Here is a 15,953-nt window from a genome sequence, read left to right on the forward strand (position 1 = left end):
GCCAACATATATTTATTAACTATTTTAATCAATGAAAATTTAGGCCTTACCATAAATTGTAATAATTTCACTTATAATTTTAAGTAGGTTTATTTTTCTGAAATAAATTGGTGTTTAATTAAAAGTTCAATTTAAAAAAAATCATCAATTTTCATCCACGCTGGCCAACCTAGCGGAGTCTTATTGGAAAAGCCCACCCACTGCTAAAGGCCCCTCCCCCAGCCTAGCAGGAGGGACCACTGGACCCAGGGACCAACTGATTATGGGCGACAACTAATGAAAAACAGGGACCGGAGTGAGGGTCAGAGGTTCAAAATGAGGATACCGGTAGAGGACACTGAGCAGAGAACCCTGGACAGCGCCCACTGCTCCTCGAAGCTGTTGAGGGAGACAGCGGACGCTGCCCAGTGGAACTCTGCCCAGATGCATGAAACTAGGGAGGAATGGAAATAGGCCCCACAGTCGCAGAGCACCCCCTCGTCCAACATCCTCCTCCTGGTATTGTAGATAGAGACTTTGGCCAGAGCCAGGAGGAGGTTGATGAGGAGGTCTCGTGACTTCGTGGGGCCACGGATAGGGTGCACAAAGAGGAACAAGTGTGGGGAAAAGTGCAGCCAGAACCTCAACAAGAGGTTCTGGAGGAGCCAGAATAGGGGCTGCAACCTGGCGCATTCGAGATAGGCGTGCGCCAGGTTCTCCCTCACGGCGCAAAAGGGGCAGGCCTCAGGTACAGGGGTAAACCACGCCAGGTACACACCCGTGCTCATGGCTCCAGAAGGAGCCGCCAACTAATGTCCCCGGCGGCGGGCCGTGGGACCAAGGTGGAATAAAGGCTGGCCCACCAGGGCTCCTCACCCTCTTTAGGTGGAAGATAATCCTGCCATTTGGTATTGGGGTGGGACACGAGGGTGAGGAAGTGTAACATATGGAGCATGAGTGTGTACAGATGGTTCTGGCCATGGTTTGACACCAGACCGACTGCAGGGTATGCAGCTGGCTCGGAGTGTGGGAGCAGGGAGGCCGGGGGTGCTCCGACTCTGGCAGTTTCTGCCAGGACGAAACTCTGACACACCGAGGGAGACACCACCACCTGCACACGGATCCTAGTGGGGTCGCAGCTGAGCCCTCCCTGGCCCAGGCTGCTCACTGCAGCCCCGAGAAGCAGCGGGCTGGAATTATTCGCCCAATCAGGAAACGCACTGCAACCAACAGCCAATCAGAAAAGAGCTAACTGCACGCCTTCCTTAGCGGCTCCTCGCCGCGATGCATCATGGGATTTGTGGTCCGGGTACCTCGCAGCTCCATATGAGGAGAGACTGAAGAACTCCCCGGAATTGCCCTGGAGCCTCTACGGCGCCGACTCTGTGACTATAGAAGGAGGAGGAGCGGTTTAGTGTTTCCGACGAGGCGACCAATGGGGAGGGGGGAAATAGGCGGGCATAGAGCGCTTTGAACCAATGGGAACGCGGCGGGGCGGGTCTCTGTCGGTTTGGTTGGGGTGGGAACGGTCCTTATCGGGAGGAGCGCCAGCCTGCCGGGGAGCAGGGGCGCTGCTGCGGGACTCAGGTACCGGTCACAGCGGCTAGCGGGGAGGCGGGAGCCGGGAGCCGGTCAGGCTTCGGGACCCCGGGGCCGGGGACACGCAACGGCCCCCGCCCGCCCTGGGGAGCGGCTGGGTCCCGAGCCGCCCAGCTCCGCCGAGTCAGCCCCTCCCCGGTTCCGCGCGGGCTGCTTCGCGCCGGCTGGCGGGGCGGCCCCTCCCCGCCGTGCTCTGGCGGCGCCGCTTGTGCAGGGACCCCGCGGCCTTCTCCTGGCAGCGCGGGGCGATGGCCTCAGCGGGTCTGTCTCATGTGAGCCGCCCTGCCCCATGGTTCCAGCCCCGGCCTCCTCGCAGGGCTGCACCGCGCGGACCCGCTGCCGGGGTGTCCCGGGGCCTCACTGCTGCAGCCCAAGGCTTGACGGGCACATTCCCTCCAAAGGAGGGCGGCCTCTGCCCCGCAGACTTAGGCCCCACGGGGGCCTCGCTTGCGGAGCGCCCTTGTTTGGATTTGGTCTCTAGGGAGAACTGGAAAACCTGCTTCCGGCTCAAGCTCTCTCTGAGCCGGGAGAGCCGCCTGATCTCGCCTCACCCCTTACAAAGATTGTCACCCCGCAGGGCCATCACTCGAGCTGGTTAAACATCTGGAGCAGTGGTTTTCAACCCAGTCAGCACCCAACTGTGACATCTTCAGGGCCATACCGGTAGTAGAAACATAACCCACAGAGAGCTGCATATGTGGCCCACCCGGGTTAATAGGTTGAGAACCGCTGCTCTGGAGAGTTTCATTGTCTGTCAGAACACACTAGTCAGGTTTACTGTATGCAGCCCTGCTGCAGGGCTGATGTATCTTATCCACCATTAAACGAAAAAGAAAATATCTTTTGTGTTAATTGCCTGGCTTTGGCTCTGTTCTTAATGGATGGTGCAACAGTAAGCATTGTATTGTTTGTTATAATCCATGCAGAATGCCTAGCTTTGAAGAGAGGATAATTCCCTTACCTCATAATTCTGCTTCTTTGAGCATATCTGACTTGAGTCTCACTCTCAAATATGCAGTTAAGGGAGCTCTTGCTTCCTGTTCTTGAAAGGCACTAATTAGCAGGAATGCTCTGAGACTGGAGCACGTATAGGAAAGCCGAGTTTTTGAGATTGGTCTGCTGGGGAGTGGTTCTCAAACTGTGGGTTGGGACACCAAAGTGGGTCACGACCCTGTTTTAGTGGGGTTGCCAGGGCTGGCTTAGACTTGCTGAGGCCGAGGGCCGAAGCTGATGCCTGAGCTCCACCACCTGGGCTCGAAGCCTGAGGGCCTCAGCCCTGGGTGGTGGGGCTTAAGTTCATAGAATCATAGAATATCAGAATTGGAAGGGACCTCAGGAGGTCATCTAGTTCAACCCCCTGCTCAAAGCAGGACCAATCCCCAGTTTTTGCCCCAGATCCCTAAATGGCCCCCTCAAGGATTGAACTCACAATCCTGGGTTTAGCAGGACAATGGTCAAACCACTGAGCTATTCCTCCTGACTCCCGCCAGAGGCCCCATGCCTGGGACTGAAGTCCTGGGCTTCAGTTTTGGCCTCTCCCACAGTGGGGCTTTGCCTTTGGCCCCCCCAGTTCTGGGCCGCTGGGTTCGGGTGGGCTCAGGCTTCAGTATTCTCCCCCCCGCCTGCCCAGCCCCGGAGTCGTGTAGTAATTTTTGTTGTCAGAAGGGGATTGCGGTTCAATGAAGTTTGAGAATGCCTGGATTAGAGCAGTTGTTTTCAACCTTTTTTCATTTGTGGACCCCTAAAAAAATTCAAATCGAGGTGCGGACCCCTTTGGAAGTCTTAGACGTAGTCTGCAGACTCCCAGGGATTTTCTGCAGCTCACAGGTTGAAAACCACTCTTCTATGGTAACAACCTTTTGCGGACCCCTTAGACATAGACTTTGGACCCCCAGGTTGAAAACCACTGGATTAGAGGGTCAGTCTTAAAAAATTAGGTGGAGTTTTCTGCATTATCGGAGGCATGAAACTTAGGAGTGAAAATCGTCATGATGGTCTTTAAAAATTAGAATTAGGAGTTAAACCACAATAAGAAAATACCTGTGACTAAAAAACTTGCTGAGTAATAAGTGTCATTTCTATAGCTATTCAAGCAACAGTAACAGAAAAATCAGATTTCAGAGTAGCAGCTGTGTTAGTCTGTATTTGCAAAAAGAAAAGGAGTACTTGTGGCACCTTAGAGACTAACCAATTTATTTGAGCATAAGCTTTCGTGAGCTACAGCTCACTTCATGGGATGCAGCTCACGAAAGCTTATGCTCAAATCAATTTGTTAGTCTCTAAAGTGCCACAAGTACTCCTGTTCTTTTTAGAAAAATCAGAGTGAGATGCAGGGGAGAATCTGTATTTGCCAGACTGAAAGGTATAAGACTGATGGAGGAAGAATTTTATTTTCTTGTCTCTAAGAGGAAATTGTGAACAATGAGAAACAAAACCAAAAATTGTAACTTAAAAGCACTTGTGTGTATTTGTCAGCAATGTTGTTTCCCTTTCCCCAGATCCTTAAATAAGTGCCTTGGACTGCAGATTTCTCACAATGACTAGTAGTGTGCCTTCTGATGTGCTTGGTCGAAGAATCCTTTGTGATACAGAATATGCAACTGTGAGGTACGCTGGTAGTGTTCCTCCCACAACAGGTAAAGTTAATGTTTTGTAAATGTAAAGGTTAACTTTTGCATGAGAAGCTACTAGCTGTAGATCATAGTGCCATTTGCTATCTGTCTGGTTTTGTTTACTAATTGATGCAGATTGGCCTACTTTGCTGAGCAGCTCTGGTAACTTTGCAAAATACTGTTAGCTTCAGTACAACCTCATTAGCACTAAAACTTCCAATGGTTTCCTAATACCTAAAATGAAATGGAATTATTTTTTAATATAACTGATGATGTGGTGGAGTCATGACAGTATGTTAGGAAGGGGAGAAACTGATTCCAATGACCAAAAGCCTCACCCGTGTAGCAAACCATCTTATTCTTAGGATAGTGACCCGTTTACGTGTACTGACCTTTTTATCCTAAATGGAATGTAACGTTATTGCAAGATCTCTTGCTTCCAACATGGAGAAATGCTATCTGGGGCATACCACTTAAAGCAACCCTACTATGGAGAGGTCCATTACTCTCTTGGAAAATACTCATTGGGTGGGGTAGCCAGGGAATGTTGAAGGGAGAGGACAAGAGATGGCCTAGGGCAGTGTTCCCTCTAATTTTTTCCATCCATGTGCAAAATGAATTTTGTTATGTGCACCATGTTGAGGTAATGTGCGTATGTGCACCACCAACAGAAACCAAAAACCTAGGTGTAATATATATGTTTTTAAAAAGTTACCATAGGGATAATTACTCCAGCCAGGACAGGTTAGGCATTTTAGAACTCATTACTGAAAGAATTAAATTTAAGTGTAAGAGAAATAAAACTTATGAAATGCATAGACCAGTCAAAAAAGTAAAATAACACACTTTGAAAGAAGTAACAATAATAATACAAGTATGTGTTGGGAGGTGAGTGTGAAAGACAGTGTGTATGTGAGACAGACACACACATGAGAGGTGGGGGTGTGTGTGTGAGACCGAGAGATGCGCGTTGCCCCTTTAAGTACACTGCCATTTTAAGTGGATCAGAAGGTTCAAACGCAGCAGGAGCTGCCAGCAAGCTCCCTCCCTCCTGAGCCCTGTCATGCCCACCACTTCTGCTTTGTGGAGTTGGGGTCAGGGGGAGGGGCACCAGAAGTGCTACACCAGAAGTGGCGGCACTTGATAGCCTGCCCAGCCATGTAGCTTAAAGGGAATTTAGGCCTAGGGTGCATATCTTGCAATAAACTCATAGATTAAAATTAGTTTTCTTGTCCTACACAAACAACAAAAGTGTGTGGTGTCTCTAGAACTCTTTCTATTAGAGCTTTGGGGTATGTGATTTCCTAAACAAAATACTTTTTGACATTACTTTAATTTTGAGGATGCTTTCTGATTGAGGTAATAACAGCCTGGGCTAAACAAACTGCTAGGTCAATTTCGTAACTCATTAGCCCAGGAGAGAGGGTATAGATGCATAATTTTCCTAGCACTTGTAAAGTTTGAGGATTCTCTCTGTGCTGGCACAGACCCCCATTTGTGGTCCTGGGAGAGATAATAGTCCCTCTCCTACCTTTCTGTAGGACTGTGGATAGCCCTGGACCTCTTTCCCTGCTCCTGTTTTCTCTCTCTCCAGACACTTGAGCCTTTCTGAAGAATTCCTTTAACAGTTCAACATTAACAATCTCATCCAAAGTATAGTTTTTGTTAAAAATATTAACTACATTTTGAGAACTAGGAGGAAGAACTTTGCAGAAACATTTTTCATTGCCTTCAAAGTAAATGTGGCAACTTTTAAGCCAAATCAATTTTTGAATGCCAGAATTATAGGTGGGCTTGTAAGTAGGGCTTTATATTGGAAATTGGTACTATAGAGAAAGGTTGTATACCCATAATGAATCAAATGTACTGGGCAGAAAATATCTGAACTCCAAATTTCTATTTTTTTGAATCAATATATTATTATTTATTATTATTTTTAAGGTCTTTGGCTTGGAGTAGAATGGGACAGTCCTCTAAGAGGAAAGCATAATGGCAGCCATGAAGGAATACAGTATTTTAAATGCACGTAAGTATCTTCTTAAGAAGATTACATATTTGACCAAGACACAAAGGGGGAAGAGAGAGATAAACACTGATCATACCCAGGAACAATAGAAATGGTGAATATTCGTAAAATATTCAGAGTTCTGTCCCTCAGTATTTAGGGCTTGTTCTAAGGGCCACTAAAGTTGCATTAAATCCTAGAGGCTAGATCCTACTTCTGGCTCCACTCATCCAAGTGGATCCAGTTGCAGGATCTAACCCATAGACTAATATCAAGCTGCTGGCCTGGAGGTTCTCGTGCATCTACAAGGTTTGACTTCTGGGCACTATTACAGGTGGTCTTTGGTCACTCTGTGTCCTGGAAGGAGTAGAGGGCGTTTAGGCCCTGTAGTAAAGTGGGAAAATCATTGTGTTCTGCTGACTGTTTCCTTATGCAATTCTGTGGTGATGTTTAGTTTTGAATATAGCTAGAATTCAGATTTAAAATTATTCATAAATGCACTTTAAGGGGGTATACAAAATAATACTATGATTTCTTTCTCTTTGGTTTGAGGGGGAAGACGTTTGTTGTCTGATGCATTTAATAGACCATATTGGCATGCATTTTTGGGGGGGGTAACAAAGCCTGGTGAGAGCAAGCATAATATCTTTGACTTCCACTCTGTGTAAAACCGGTCTTTTATTCTTCCCTTCTTTAATTCTTGTCTGATGTTACTATTTTTGCCTGCCGTTGTTAAAATTCTTTAGAGAGCCTTATACTGTATTTAAAAATTCAGTTAGTATTTTGTAATTTTGTGTGCTTAGAAAAAGGGGGAAAACTTGCGGATGTTTTAGTCTTCTGTGCTCCCAAGAAAACCCTTTAGAAATGCAAATTGTTATCCTTGTACAATTTCCCCAGTCTGGATCAAATTGGGAGTACTTGCATCAGAGTAAGTGATATGGTGGCTTTTTTTTTTAATGTAATGTCTACATTGATGTAACATTAAGGTTATAAATAACACTCCCAAGTCAAGAATTGCAGAAGACAAGTTGCTCAGATTGTACATGTGGAGTATTTTGGTACAGGTTACAGAAGTAAAAATTGTACTCGAAGTACATAACACATGATTAAGCACAGGTTAATATTTTTATCCAAACTTTAAATCTTGTGTTTCCTGACTTATGGGTCTCTGAAATTAAGATTAAAAATTCTGGTAGAAATTTTTAAAAGGAAAATTATGCTGACCTCTTGACATCATAATGCTTTTCTATAATAATTAAGAGTTCTGTGTAGAAGACCTTTTTTTATTAACATGGAAGTGACTGATGTTGGAAACAATGGATTGTCACCACAAATTTTCCCTTCCCTTGTGCAAAGCCAAGATCTATCCATCCCCGGTGTATTAAAGTCTTTGGAGATTTCCAGAGAAGAGATTCTCACTTTCTTGTCTCCTGAAGTTCTCAATAATTGCCACAGGGGAGTTAACCTATTGTTAATACTAAAAAAAACTTTAACCAAAATTTAGTACTGTTAAATAGTGTAACAAGCTTTTTTTATCAAACTAAATAATCAAATGTATTGCCATGAATATTTGGAGAGGAAGGGCCAGTTTTTTCTATTCCGATTTTCTTTTTTTGTTTTCTGTGAATTTTTTTTTTATTTTAGTCTTTTGTGTTTTACCATTGGAAATGACTGCTGCGGCCAAGTGACAGAATACAAGATAATTTAAATACCATCTGTGGTTTTGCAGTGGAAACTTTATGCTTATATTTAATGTAGGAAGTAAACAGACTGCCATTCCCATAACAAATCTGAATGACCATCTGCTCATGCTAGTTGATTTTAGAAACTGAAACTTCTTGGCATCTGCAGATGAAGAATTTTTGACTTGTGTATGACGCATCCAGCTCAAATCAGTAGGAAAAGTTTGTAATCTCTCTTCCAAAGCACAAGCAATGAGAGAAGAACTTCATGGTAAGGATTTCCTTCATGAAAATGAGTGAAAACTGGCAGTACCTGCCTTACTCTGACTCACATAACAGGAGATACATGATATTTGGGACACTTTGTTCTCCCCAACCCCACCCCCAGCACAATATATAGCTGTTCTCCAAGTACCTCCCAGATATGTTCTCAACTTGTAGGCTGCAGCCAGGCCTGGTGTGGAGGACATGATCATCCATCTTTCTTTATGACTAGATGGGAAGAGTCTTGCCACTGTCTTCTGTTAGAATGGGGTTATGGTATAGAAAAGGATGAGAATCACTATTTTAGGGTGTCCTATAGAAACAGCAGTGCATGAGATGAAGCACATTTCTCTGTTTATTGAGAAAGAAACTGGATGTAGTTTACCCCCAGGTCACGTGTCCCAAGAGAGCCATAGGAATCAAATGGGAAACATCAAGATGAAGGGTGATTCCTACAGTTGTATCTAGAATTCAGTAGCATTACAAGACTCTCTAAAGAACTTGCTTCTCTCCTTCAGAAAACCTGGTGTTCTGAATTCTTAATGAGGGACAGCAGTTCAGCCTCTCCTTGAAGCTGTAGAGGAGTTTACCCATTATTTTGTTTAATGACTCAAATGAAAAATAAGCTAATGTTCCCCAGAGGGATTCCAAAATAGCTATTGCTCACCCTTAGCAAAGAGGCAGAAATAGAAGGGATGGATTCTGTTGGCTAATGTAAATCACAGCTTTCAGCCTGTATCTTCTAAAATTCAGGACTTATCTGTCATGGAAGCCCTAGAGGTTTCATTATCAGAAAATGAGGTGATAAAGCTAAGCTTATTCTTTAGAAGAGAAAAGGGGGAAAATTATACAGCTCTGAGGGATGGATACTCTTTTGCCCTATATCTAATAATAGTAACTAATAAAATTAGGCTTAATGAAGATAAGGCCATTCTTAATGGAAGAAAAAGAATTACACATTACTGAACTCCTGTTAGCAGAAGTATTCCAGTTGAGAGTCCCAAGACTGCCATCCTTCTTAAATAGTGTAATTCGTAATGGAAGTGGCCCAACTGCTTTGAATTCAGTTGAAGAAAAAATTAGTAAAGAGATCCTCTATTTCCAAGACATGATTGGCTGCACTCTCCCTTAGGAGAGAGATATAATACAAGTATGTGCAGTGTATGTGTCTGTGTAAGGTGTCCAGTCTGAACAGGAAACTGACAAAGCCATACGTACTCCAAAAAGTCTCAACTGATTATATAAAAATACCCAAAGATGATGCAGCTGTAATTTCTCTAATACCAGATATTGTGATTCTATGGAAAGGAAATCTTTGAGAGAATATAATAGAAAGCCAAAACTGTACAGTTTCTCCTATCAAATTTAAAATTTTGTGCATTATTTAAATCTGTTTTAATACCTCTTTTCAGAACTGTGCTTTAATTAGTGTTTCTCTGGCAATAATTGGTTCATGTTCCCCACTCATGAATGCAGAGTATTTAAATTGGAGGTGAGGCTTTCACTTTTCTGCCTCAGAACCATTGTTTCTCTAACTTGGGAAGATCTTTCTGGAGAATACTAAAGTGGATGATTGATCCTGGTAATCAGCCTGATTGACAGCTTGATCCGGGGTCAGGAGTATAAGGGAAGAAGCCTCCATAAGAGAGGGTAGCTGCAGAGGCAGTGTGAGAGGAAGGAATCCAGGTGTCCATGAGAGCCAGGAAGAATGAGCTATGAAAGATTGTGGATGGCTGTGCTCTTTAGAAGTGGGGTAGGCGTTCCAGACACAAGAGAAAGGGTTGAGGAGGTAGTGGTTAATGTGGGTGAGGACAGGAATGGTGGCACCAGGGAGGCTGTGGTGGAGATGGGTGTGGGATGTGGGGATGAAGGGGGGGCTAGGAGTGGGGCAAATGTCAGAGGTGATGAGGATGTGCATGTGGGACCTAGATTTGTGCTGACTGGCAGAGAGAGAAAGAGGTGCAGGTGGAGCTAATGGGAACTGTAGAGTCGTGAGGGTAGTGAGCAAGGGGATTTGGAGCCAGTAAGGAGGAAGGAAGGGTGAAAGGAGGAGGATGACAGATGCCATGATACAGAAGTGGGGTGTGGTAGATGAACAGAAAAAAATTCATAGATGCTAAGATCAGAAGAGACCATTATGATCATCTAGTCCGACCTGCACAACCCAGGCCACAGAATCTCACCCACCCACTCCTGTGAAAAACCTCTCACCTATGTCTGAGCTATTGAAGTCCTCAAATCGTGGTTTAAAGACTTCAAGGAGCAGAGAATCCTCCAGCAAGTGACCCGTGCCTCATGCTACAGAGGAAGGCGAAAAACCTCCAGGGCCTCTTCCAATCTGCCCTGGAGGAAAATTCCTTCCCGACCCCAAATATGGCGATCAGCTAAACCCTGAGCATATGGGCAAGATTCAACAGCCAGATACCCAGGAAAGAATTGTGCTACACACCAGTCTCCAAGCCCAAGGCAGGATCCCATGCCGGTCCCAAAGCCATTTGTAATTTGTGTTGTGATTTACATGTAAGAGAGGTGGTGGTTAAGACCGTGATTGCAAAAGTGCTGTGATTTATTGCTTGAAGAAACTTTTGAATTATGTGATATGTAATAATTTTTTTTGGATGGGTGAGGAAGCTGAGCATTTAAATTGATCATGTTTTCAAACTATCAGGGGTTTTGAGTGAGAGTTTTTCACATCATATTAAGCTATTTTAGATAGTGATGTGGTTAGAATTATTAGGCTTTTATATTTTTATATTTATAAAAAAAACAGTGAAATTAGCTAGTTAAGTAGGATATGATGTATATTATGTGAAAGTATTTTCGATGCATTTTTTGTAACTACCGTAATCTGCAATTCACTATTGTATGTTTTGCAAAGCCAGTTTAGAAGTAGTTTTTAAATAAATAAGATACTTTTCCAAGTACTTTCTTATCCTGTGTAGGTATTTGGAACGTTTGTGAATACATTGGGGGGAAAGCCTGCTGCCAGTACTAAATTTATCATTAGGGCTGGTTTGTAATTTCCAACTGAAAATTTGGATGCATGATGCCCAAATGATTTCCCCTACTCTTGGTAGCCCCATAATTTCTCAAGATCATCATGTCAGTACGCACAACATGACTGCTAAAGCACGTGGTGTAGTTACATTGAGAAACAGTGTGTCTTGAATTTTGTAGAGGTTTTTTTGCTATGTTCTGATTGGCTGATTAATCCTTTCACTGTGACATGCTATTATGTTGATGACAGTCTTTGTTTACATAACTGGTTACTCCCTCCCAGTTGCCTCCTCACCAACAAATGCAAGTTTCCAGACTGCCTCCCAGCTGACACCCTAACTGCTCATTTACTTCCTGCTGTGTTCTTCACCTGTCTGCCAGCTGATCTTCCTTCCCATTTACCCTGTGATATTACTTCCACAGCTTGCCCTCTGCTGCTTCCTCCTAGCTGAGGTTCTTCTGTATTCCTCTGCCAGCTGCTGCTGCTGCTTACCTTTGCTGTGAGTCCTGTCTGCCTCCATATTTACACACTGTGACATTAGCAAACCAGCACAGGTTAAAATTGGCAGCTAAGTAACTTGCGTGTGACCCTTAAAGGCAAATTGAGAGGAATTGTAATCAGGACAATTCACTTGTGCGTGGGCATCAAAAGATGCTTAAAAGGACTAATATGCTAGGCCCATTCATTTGTGTTGATAAGAAATCAAGGAAGATGCTGTGTATATGCAGGCAGAATTCTTGTCCCCTGCAGATTTCTTTGCTTCCCCACAGAAAAAGGATGGGGAAGCAAAGGGAAGCCACTGGAGGGGTGTGACACCACTCTCCAGTAGTGTGGGCATGGTGTTTGGAGCAGCTGGTGGAGACTTAAATCTGGGGACGCCCGGTGGCTCCTACCCTGTGCTGGGCTCAGCTGCTAGTCCTGGCTGGGCTGGGGGAGGGGGAGGACAGGACTTCTTCTTCCCCTGCAAGGAGTGGCTGGGTCCAGGTCAGACCCACCCTCCAGAAACCTCTCCCAGCTGCAGGAAGGTGTGCACCCCTCCTGCACCACTTCCTGCCTCCATTGCTTCTTAGCCATGGGGGACGGGGTCACTGCATGGGGAGCGGCTCCACTGTCTGCCCAGCCCCTGTACATCTGCATACCCTGTACCCAAAACCCCGCACCGAGCCCCCAAACCCCCACTCTCCCTGCATCCGGACACCAGCTGAGCCTCTCCTCTGCATCTGGACCTGCACCCAGACCATCCCCTGCTGAGCCCCCCACACTTGAACCCCCACTCTGACGAGCCCCACCCCCTGCACCTGGACCACCTCCACTGAGCCCCAACCAGCTGCACCTGGACCCACACCCCACCTGCACCTGGACAAGCTGAGCTCCAACCACCTTTATCTGGACCCTCACTGCAGAGTCCCATTCCCCCTGCACCCAGAACCCCGCAATGAGTCCCTGTGCATCCAGATCCCCTCTGCACCCAGACCCACTACCAAGCTGCTCTGGCCCAGATTTCCCCATACAGAACCTGATTTCCCCCCCCCACACACACACACACCCACACACTAAGCCCCTACACATGGGTCCTGGTGCCCTTAGCCTGCCTGCCCCACACCTGTATCAGGGGCCAGGGCTGGGCGTACATGCGAGATCTACCCTCCTTGTCTGCTATCTTGGTGCACCTGGCAAGGAGGGGCTGGGCCCCAGGGTGTTTCTGGGGCAGGCCCAGGCCTTGCACTGTTGCTGCCTCACTGCCAAGTCTATGTCTCTTTGTGGGTGGGGGAGGGGCACCTGCAGGGTGATCTCCCACCTCTGTTCAGCTGGTGGCCTGGGCTGCCTGCCACCATGCTGAAGCCTCAACATTTATTTATTGACAAATAAAAATATGCTGAATTTTGCAGAAATTTTTTTTGGTGCAAAATTCCCTCAGGAGAATAGTATATACTGCATGAATCTAATGAATATTACCTATATTGTCTTCAGCTTATCTATCCCTGCAGTAATGAATAACCAGCAATTGCCTCATGTAGATCAGTGTAGCTGGATTACCTGTGTATGCATAGGAAATAGAATGGTAATTTCAAAGGGTGGGTCTTGGGCTCAGCAAAGAGGAATCTTCAGATGCATGCTGTGCTCAAGACACTTGGCAGCATGTTTCAGCTATAAAAGAAAAACCTCAGGCACTATCCTGCCATTTCTAGTCTGCTTAACTTTAACAGAGAAAGTTTGAGCCATTGGATGGAGATCCCCAAGTAATTACTTGGGATGCCCCAAAAGATTTATGGAAAGACTCTAACAGACTCTACATCTAAGTTGTCATTTGGACTCCAATCTTTTGGATGAACCAGAGAGACTTATTACAAACTGGCAGATTTAACATCACTGCTATCATGCAGATCTGCAAACTCTGAAATCAACTGTAATGCATATGATTGATTTTAACCTCTTAACACACTTCCTTTTTTATATTAATAAACATTTAGTTTTTTAGTTTCCAAAGGATTTGCTACCAGCATGGTTTTTGGCTAAGATCTGAAGTATATTTTCACCAGGGATGTGTACCTGGTTCTTTGGAACTGAAAGAATCTAATATGTGATTTTTGGTTTTAATAATCTTTTATCACAGAAGCCTGGTTTGTCTGGATGGTGCATGAGGAGCTAGAGGGCCTGAAAGGGACAGTTTGTAGCTTCATAATGCTAGTATAGTATTTTGGTAGCACACATTTGTTACTGGCTTGGTGGAATCTTATGAGAATATACCACCCGTTTGGGGTACGTGCCCTGTTTCCTGGTAGCCTGACCTGAGATTGGCTCTCTTAGCTGTGTTCCATACTAAGCTGCATGACACCCATTACTACTTATCCCTACATCCCAGTGGTCCTCAAACTTTTTATCTTACGTCCTCGCTTACCCCTGTCCGTGCCGGGAGCGGGGGACACGGACAAGGGTAAGGAGGCCGGCGGCTGGGGCCAGAAGTGGAGTTGGGGGGCGCTCTCTCCCTGCCCCCTATGAGGGCTGGCCTGGGCCCCAGCTGTGCCCCCCAATGTTTCTTCATGCCCCACAATTTGGGGGGGCACACCCCACAATTTGGGGATCTTTGCTACATCCTTTGCCACCTTCTGTTCGCTGGATATACCTCTGGCTTGCACACTCCTCCTGTCTTCCCTGCTCCTCCAGTATTTTCCTCATCTTCTACCTTTCTGCTATGGTTTATTTCCCATTCCCCCCAAAAGGTGTTTCTATCTAGCCCTCTCCACAGGATGCTGCATCCCACAGCATTTTTTCCAGTTGCTCTCTGCCAATTCTTCCTCCTTCCGTCTGTGAACTTTCACTACCCATCTCTCTTGCTACTCCCTGTCTGATTTTTTCCCTTCACCCCTAAATATTTAAGAAAATACAGGGATGAGGGGGTGAGTTGATCTCAGCCTATGTTGCTGTGGTCATTTTTAGTTTGTTTTTAGAGGTGGTCTGTTTTGTCTACTAATGATAATCTAATATCAGGCCCCTTAATATAGCTTTAAGGGGGGAAAATGGGTTTTGCAGCATGTCTAGAAGGTTAACAAATCTGGCTTCTGATGGACAGAGTGAGGAAGGGGTGCAAATTTCAAAACTGTGGGCCCCTCACAGAGAACACCCCTTTAATTTATATTGAAAGGACTTCAGCTTGAATGTGTCTGTTGATCTCAAGCATAATAGTATGGCTCAGGGAGAGGGTAACCAGGACACAAACCATTTAAGACTTCATAGATTAAAACCCACACATGGAGTTCCGCCTAGAAGCTTATTGGGAGTCAGTGCAGATCCTGAAGCACTGCCCTCATGTGGTTTCAAAATGCAACTCTGCTTTAATAAGTGGGTCATAGCATTTTGCATTAGCTTCAGCTTCTGTATGGTTTCAGGTCATAGCCTCTTACAGAGCACATCACAGCAATGTAATCTCACAGTAACAAAGGCATGTTTAACTATAACAAGTCCCTTATATATTTTATTTTCATAAATTTCAGTAAAGATTTTATTGTTTGAAAAATACACAGCTATCAAAATTAGCAAAAGTATATAACAGAGACTTACTATATGTAACCAAGTCTAAAGTAACCAGATGGCTCCATACCTAAATTCTAGAACAGAGTAATGGAGCAGCGGGATTTGTCTATATCTAGAACAAAGAAAATGCTTATCAAGGAGTGGTATATTAGACAATTCTTGCTAAATAGATCTGCAAAGTTAGTGATATTCAGTTTTTTCTAAGGAGATGATTAATGGCTAACAAATCAGGAAAAATCTATTTGTGTTATTGAGAAGACAAGTTGTATTTCTGAAGATATGTTTCTTAAATTTCCTCTAGAGCAGGGATGGGCAAACTTTTTGGCCCGAGGGCCATATTGGGATTGCAAAACTGTATGGAGGGCCAGTTAGGGAAAGCTGTGCCTCCCCAAACAGCCTGGCCCCTGCCCTCTAGCCGATCCCTCCCACTTCCCGCACCCTAACTGACCCCCTCAGAACCCCTGACCCATCCAACCCCACTGCTCCTTGTCCCCTGAAAGGCCCCCCGGGACTCCCACACTTATCCAACCCCATCCCCTGAACACCCCCCGCCCCCGAACTTCTGCTCCCTGTCCCCTGACTGCCCCCCCCAGCCCCCTTACCACGCTGCTTAGAGCAGCATGTCCAGGAGCTGCGTCACCCGGCGGGAGCCAGACACACTGCTGCGCTGCCCTGCATGAGCGTGCAGCCCCGCCGCCCAGAGTGCTGGCTGCGAGGGAGGGGGGACAGCAGGGGAGGGGCTGGGGACTAGCTTCCCCGGCTGGGAGCTCAAGGGCTGGGCA

At 45.6% G+C, this 15,953-nt stretch overlaps 1 protein-coding gene across 4 annotated transcripts in view; it reads left to right on the forward strand.

The window, feature by feature from the left end:
* The first annotated feature begins 1,491 nt into the window (after nt 1–1,491).
* Nucleotides 1,492–15,953, forward strand: part of TBCE (tubulin folding cofactor E) — a 54,854-nt gene continuing 40,392 nt past the window's right edge. For 3 of the 4 annotated variants that reach the window (XM_077813431.1, XM_077813435.1, XM_077813432.1), the window contains exons 1-3: nt 1,492–1,566; nt 4,077–4,214; nt 6,132–6,216. In XM_077813431.1, coding sequence (XP_077669557.1) covers nt 4,115–4,214; nt 6,132–6,216 — 185 coding nt within the window. In that variant the 5' untranslated portion in view covers nt 1,492–1,566; nt 4,077–4,114. The remainder of the gene's footprint in view (nt 1,567–4,076; nt 4,215–6,131; nt 6,217–15,953) is intronic. The other variant, XM_077813434.1, reaches the window with a different exon arrangement.

The sequence above is a fragment of the Eretmochelys imbricata genome, chromosome 3 (assembly GCF_965152235.1).
Source record: "Eretmochelys imbricata isolate rEreImb1 chromosome 3, rEreImb1.hap1, whole genome shotgun sequence".
Taxonomy (NCBI): domain Eukaryota; kingdom Metazoa; phylum Chordata; order Testudines; family Cheloniidae; genus Eretmochelys; species Eretmochelys imbricata.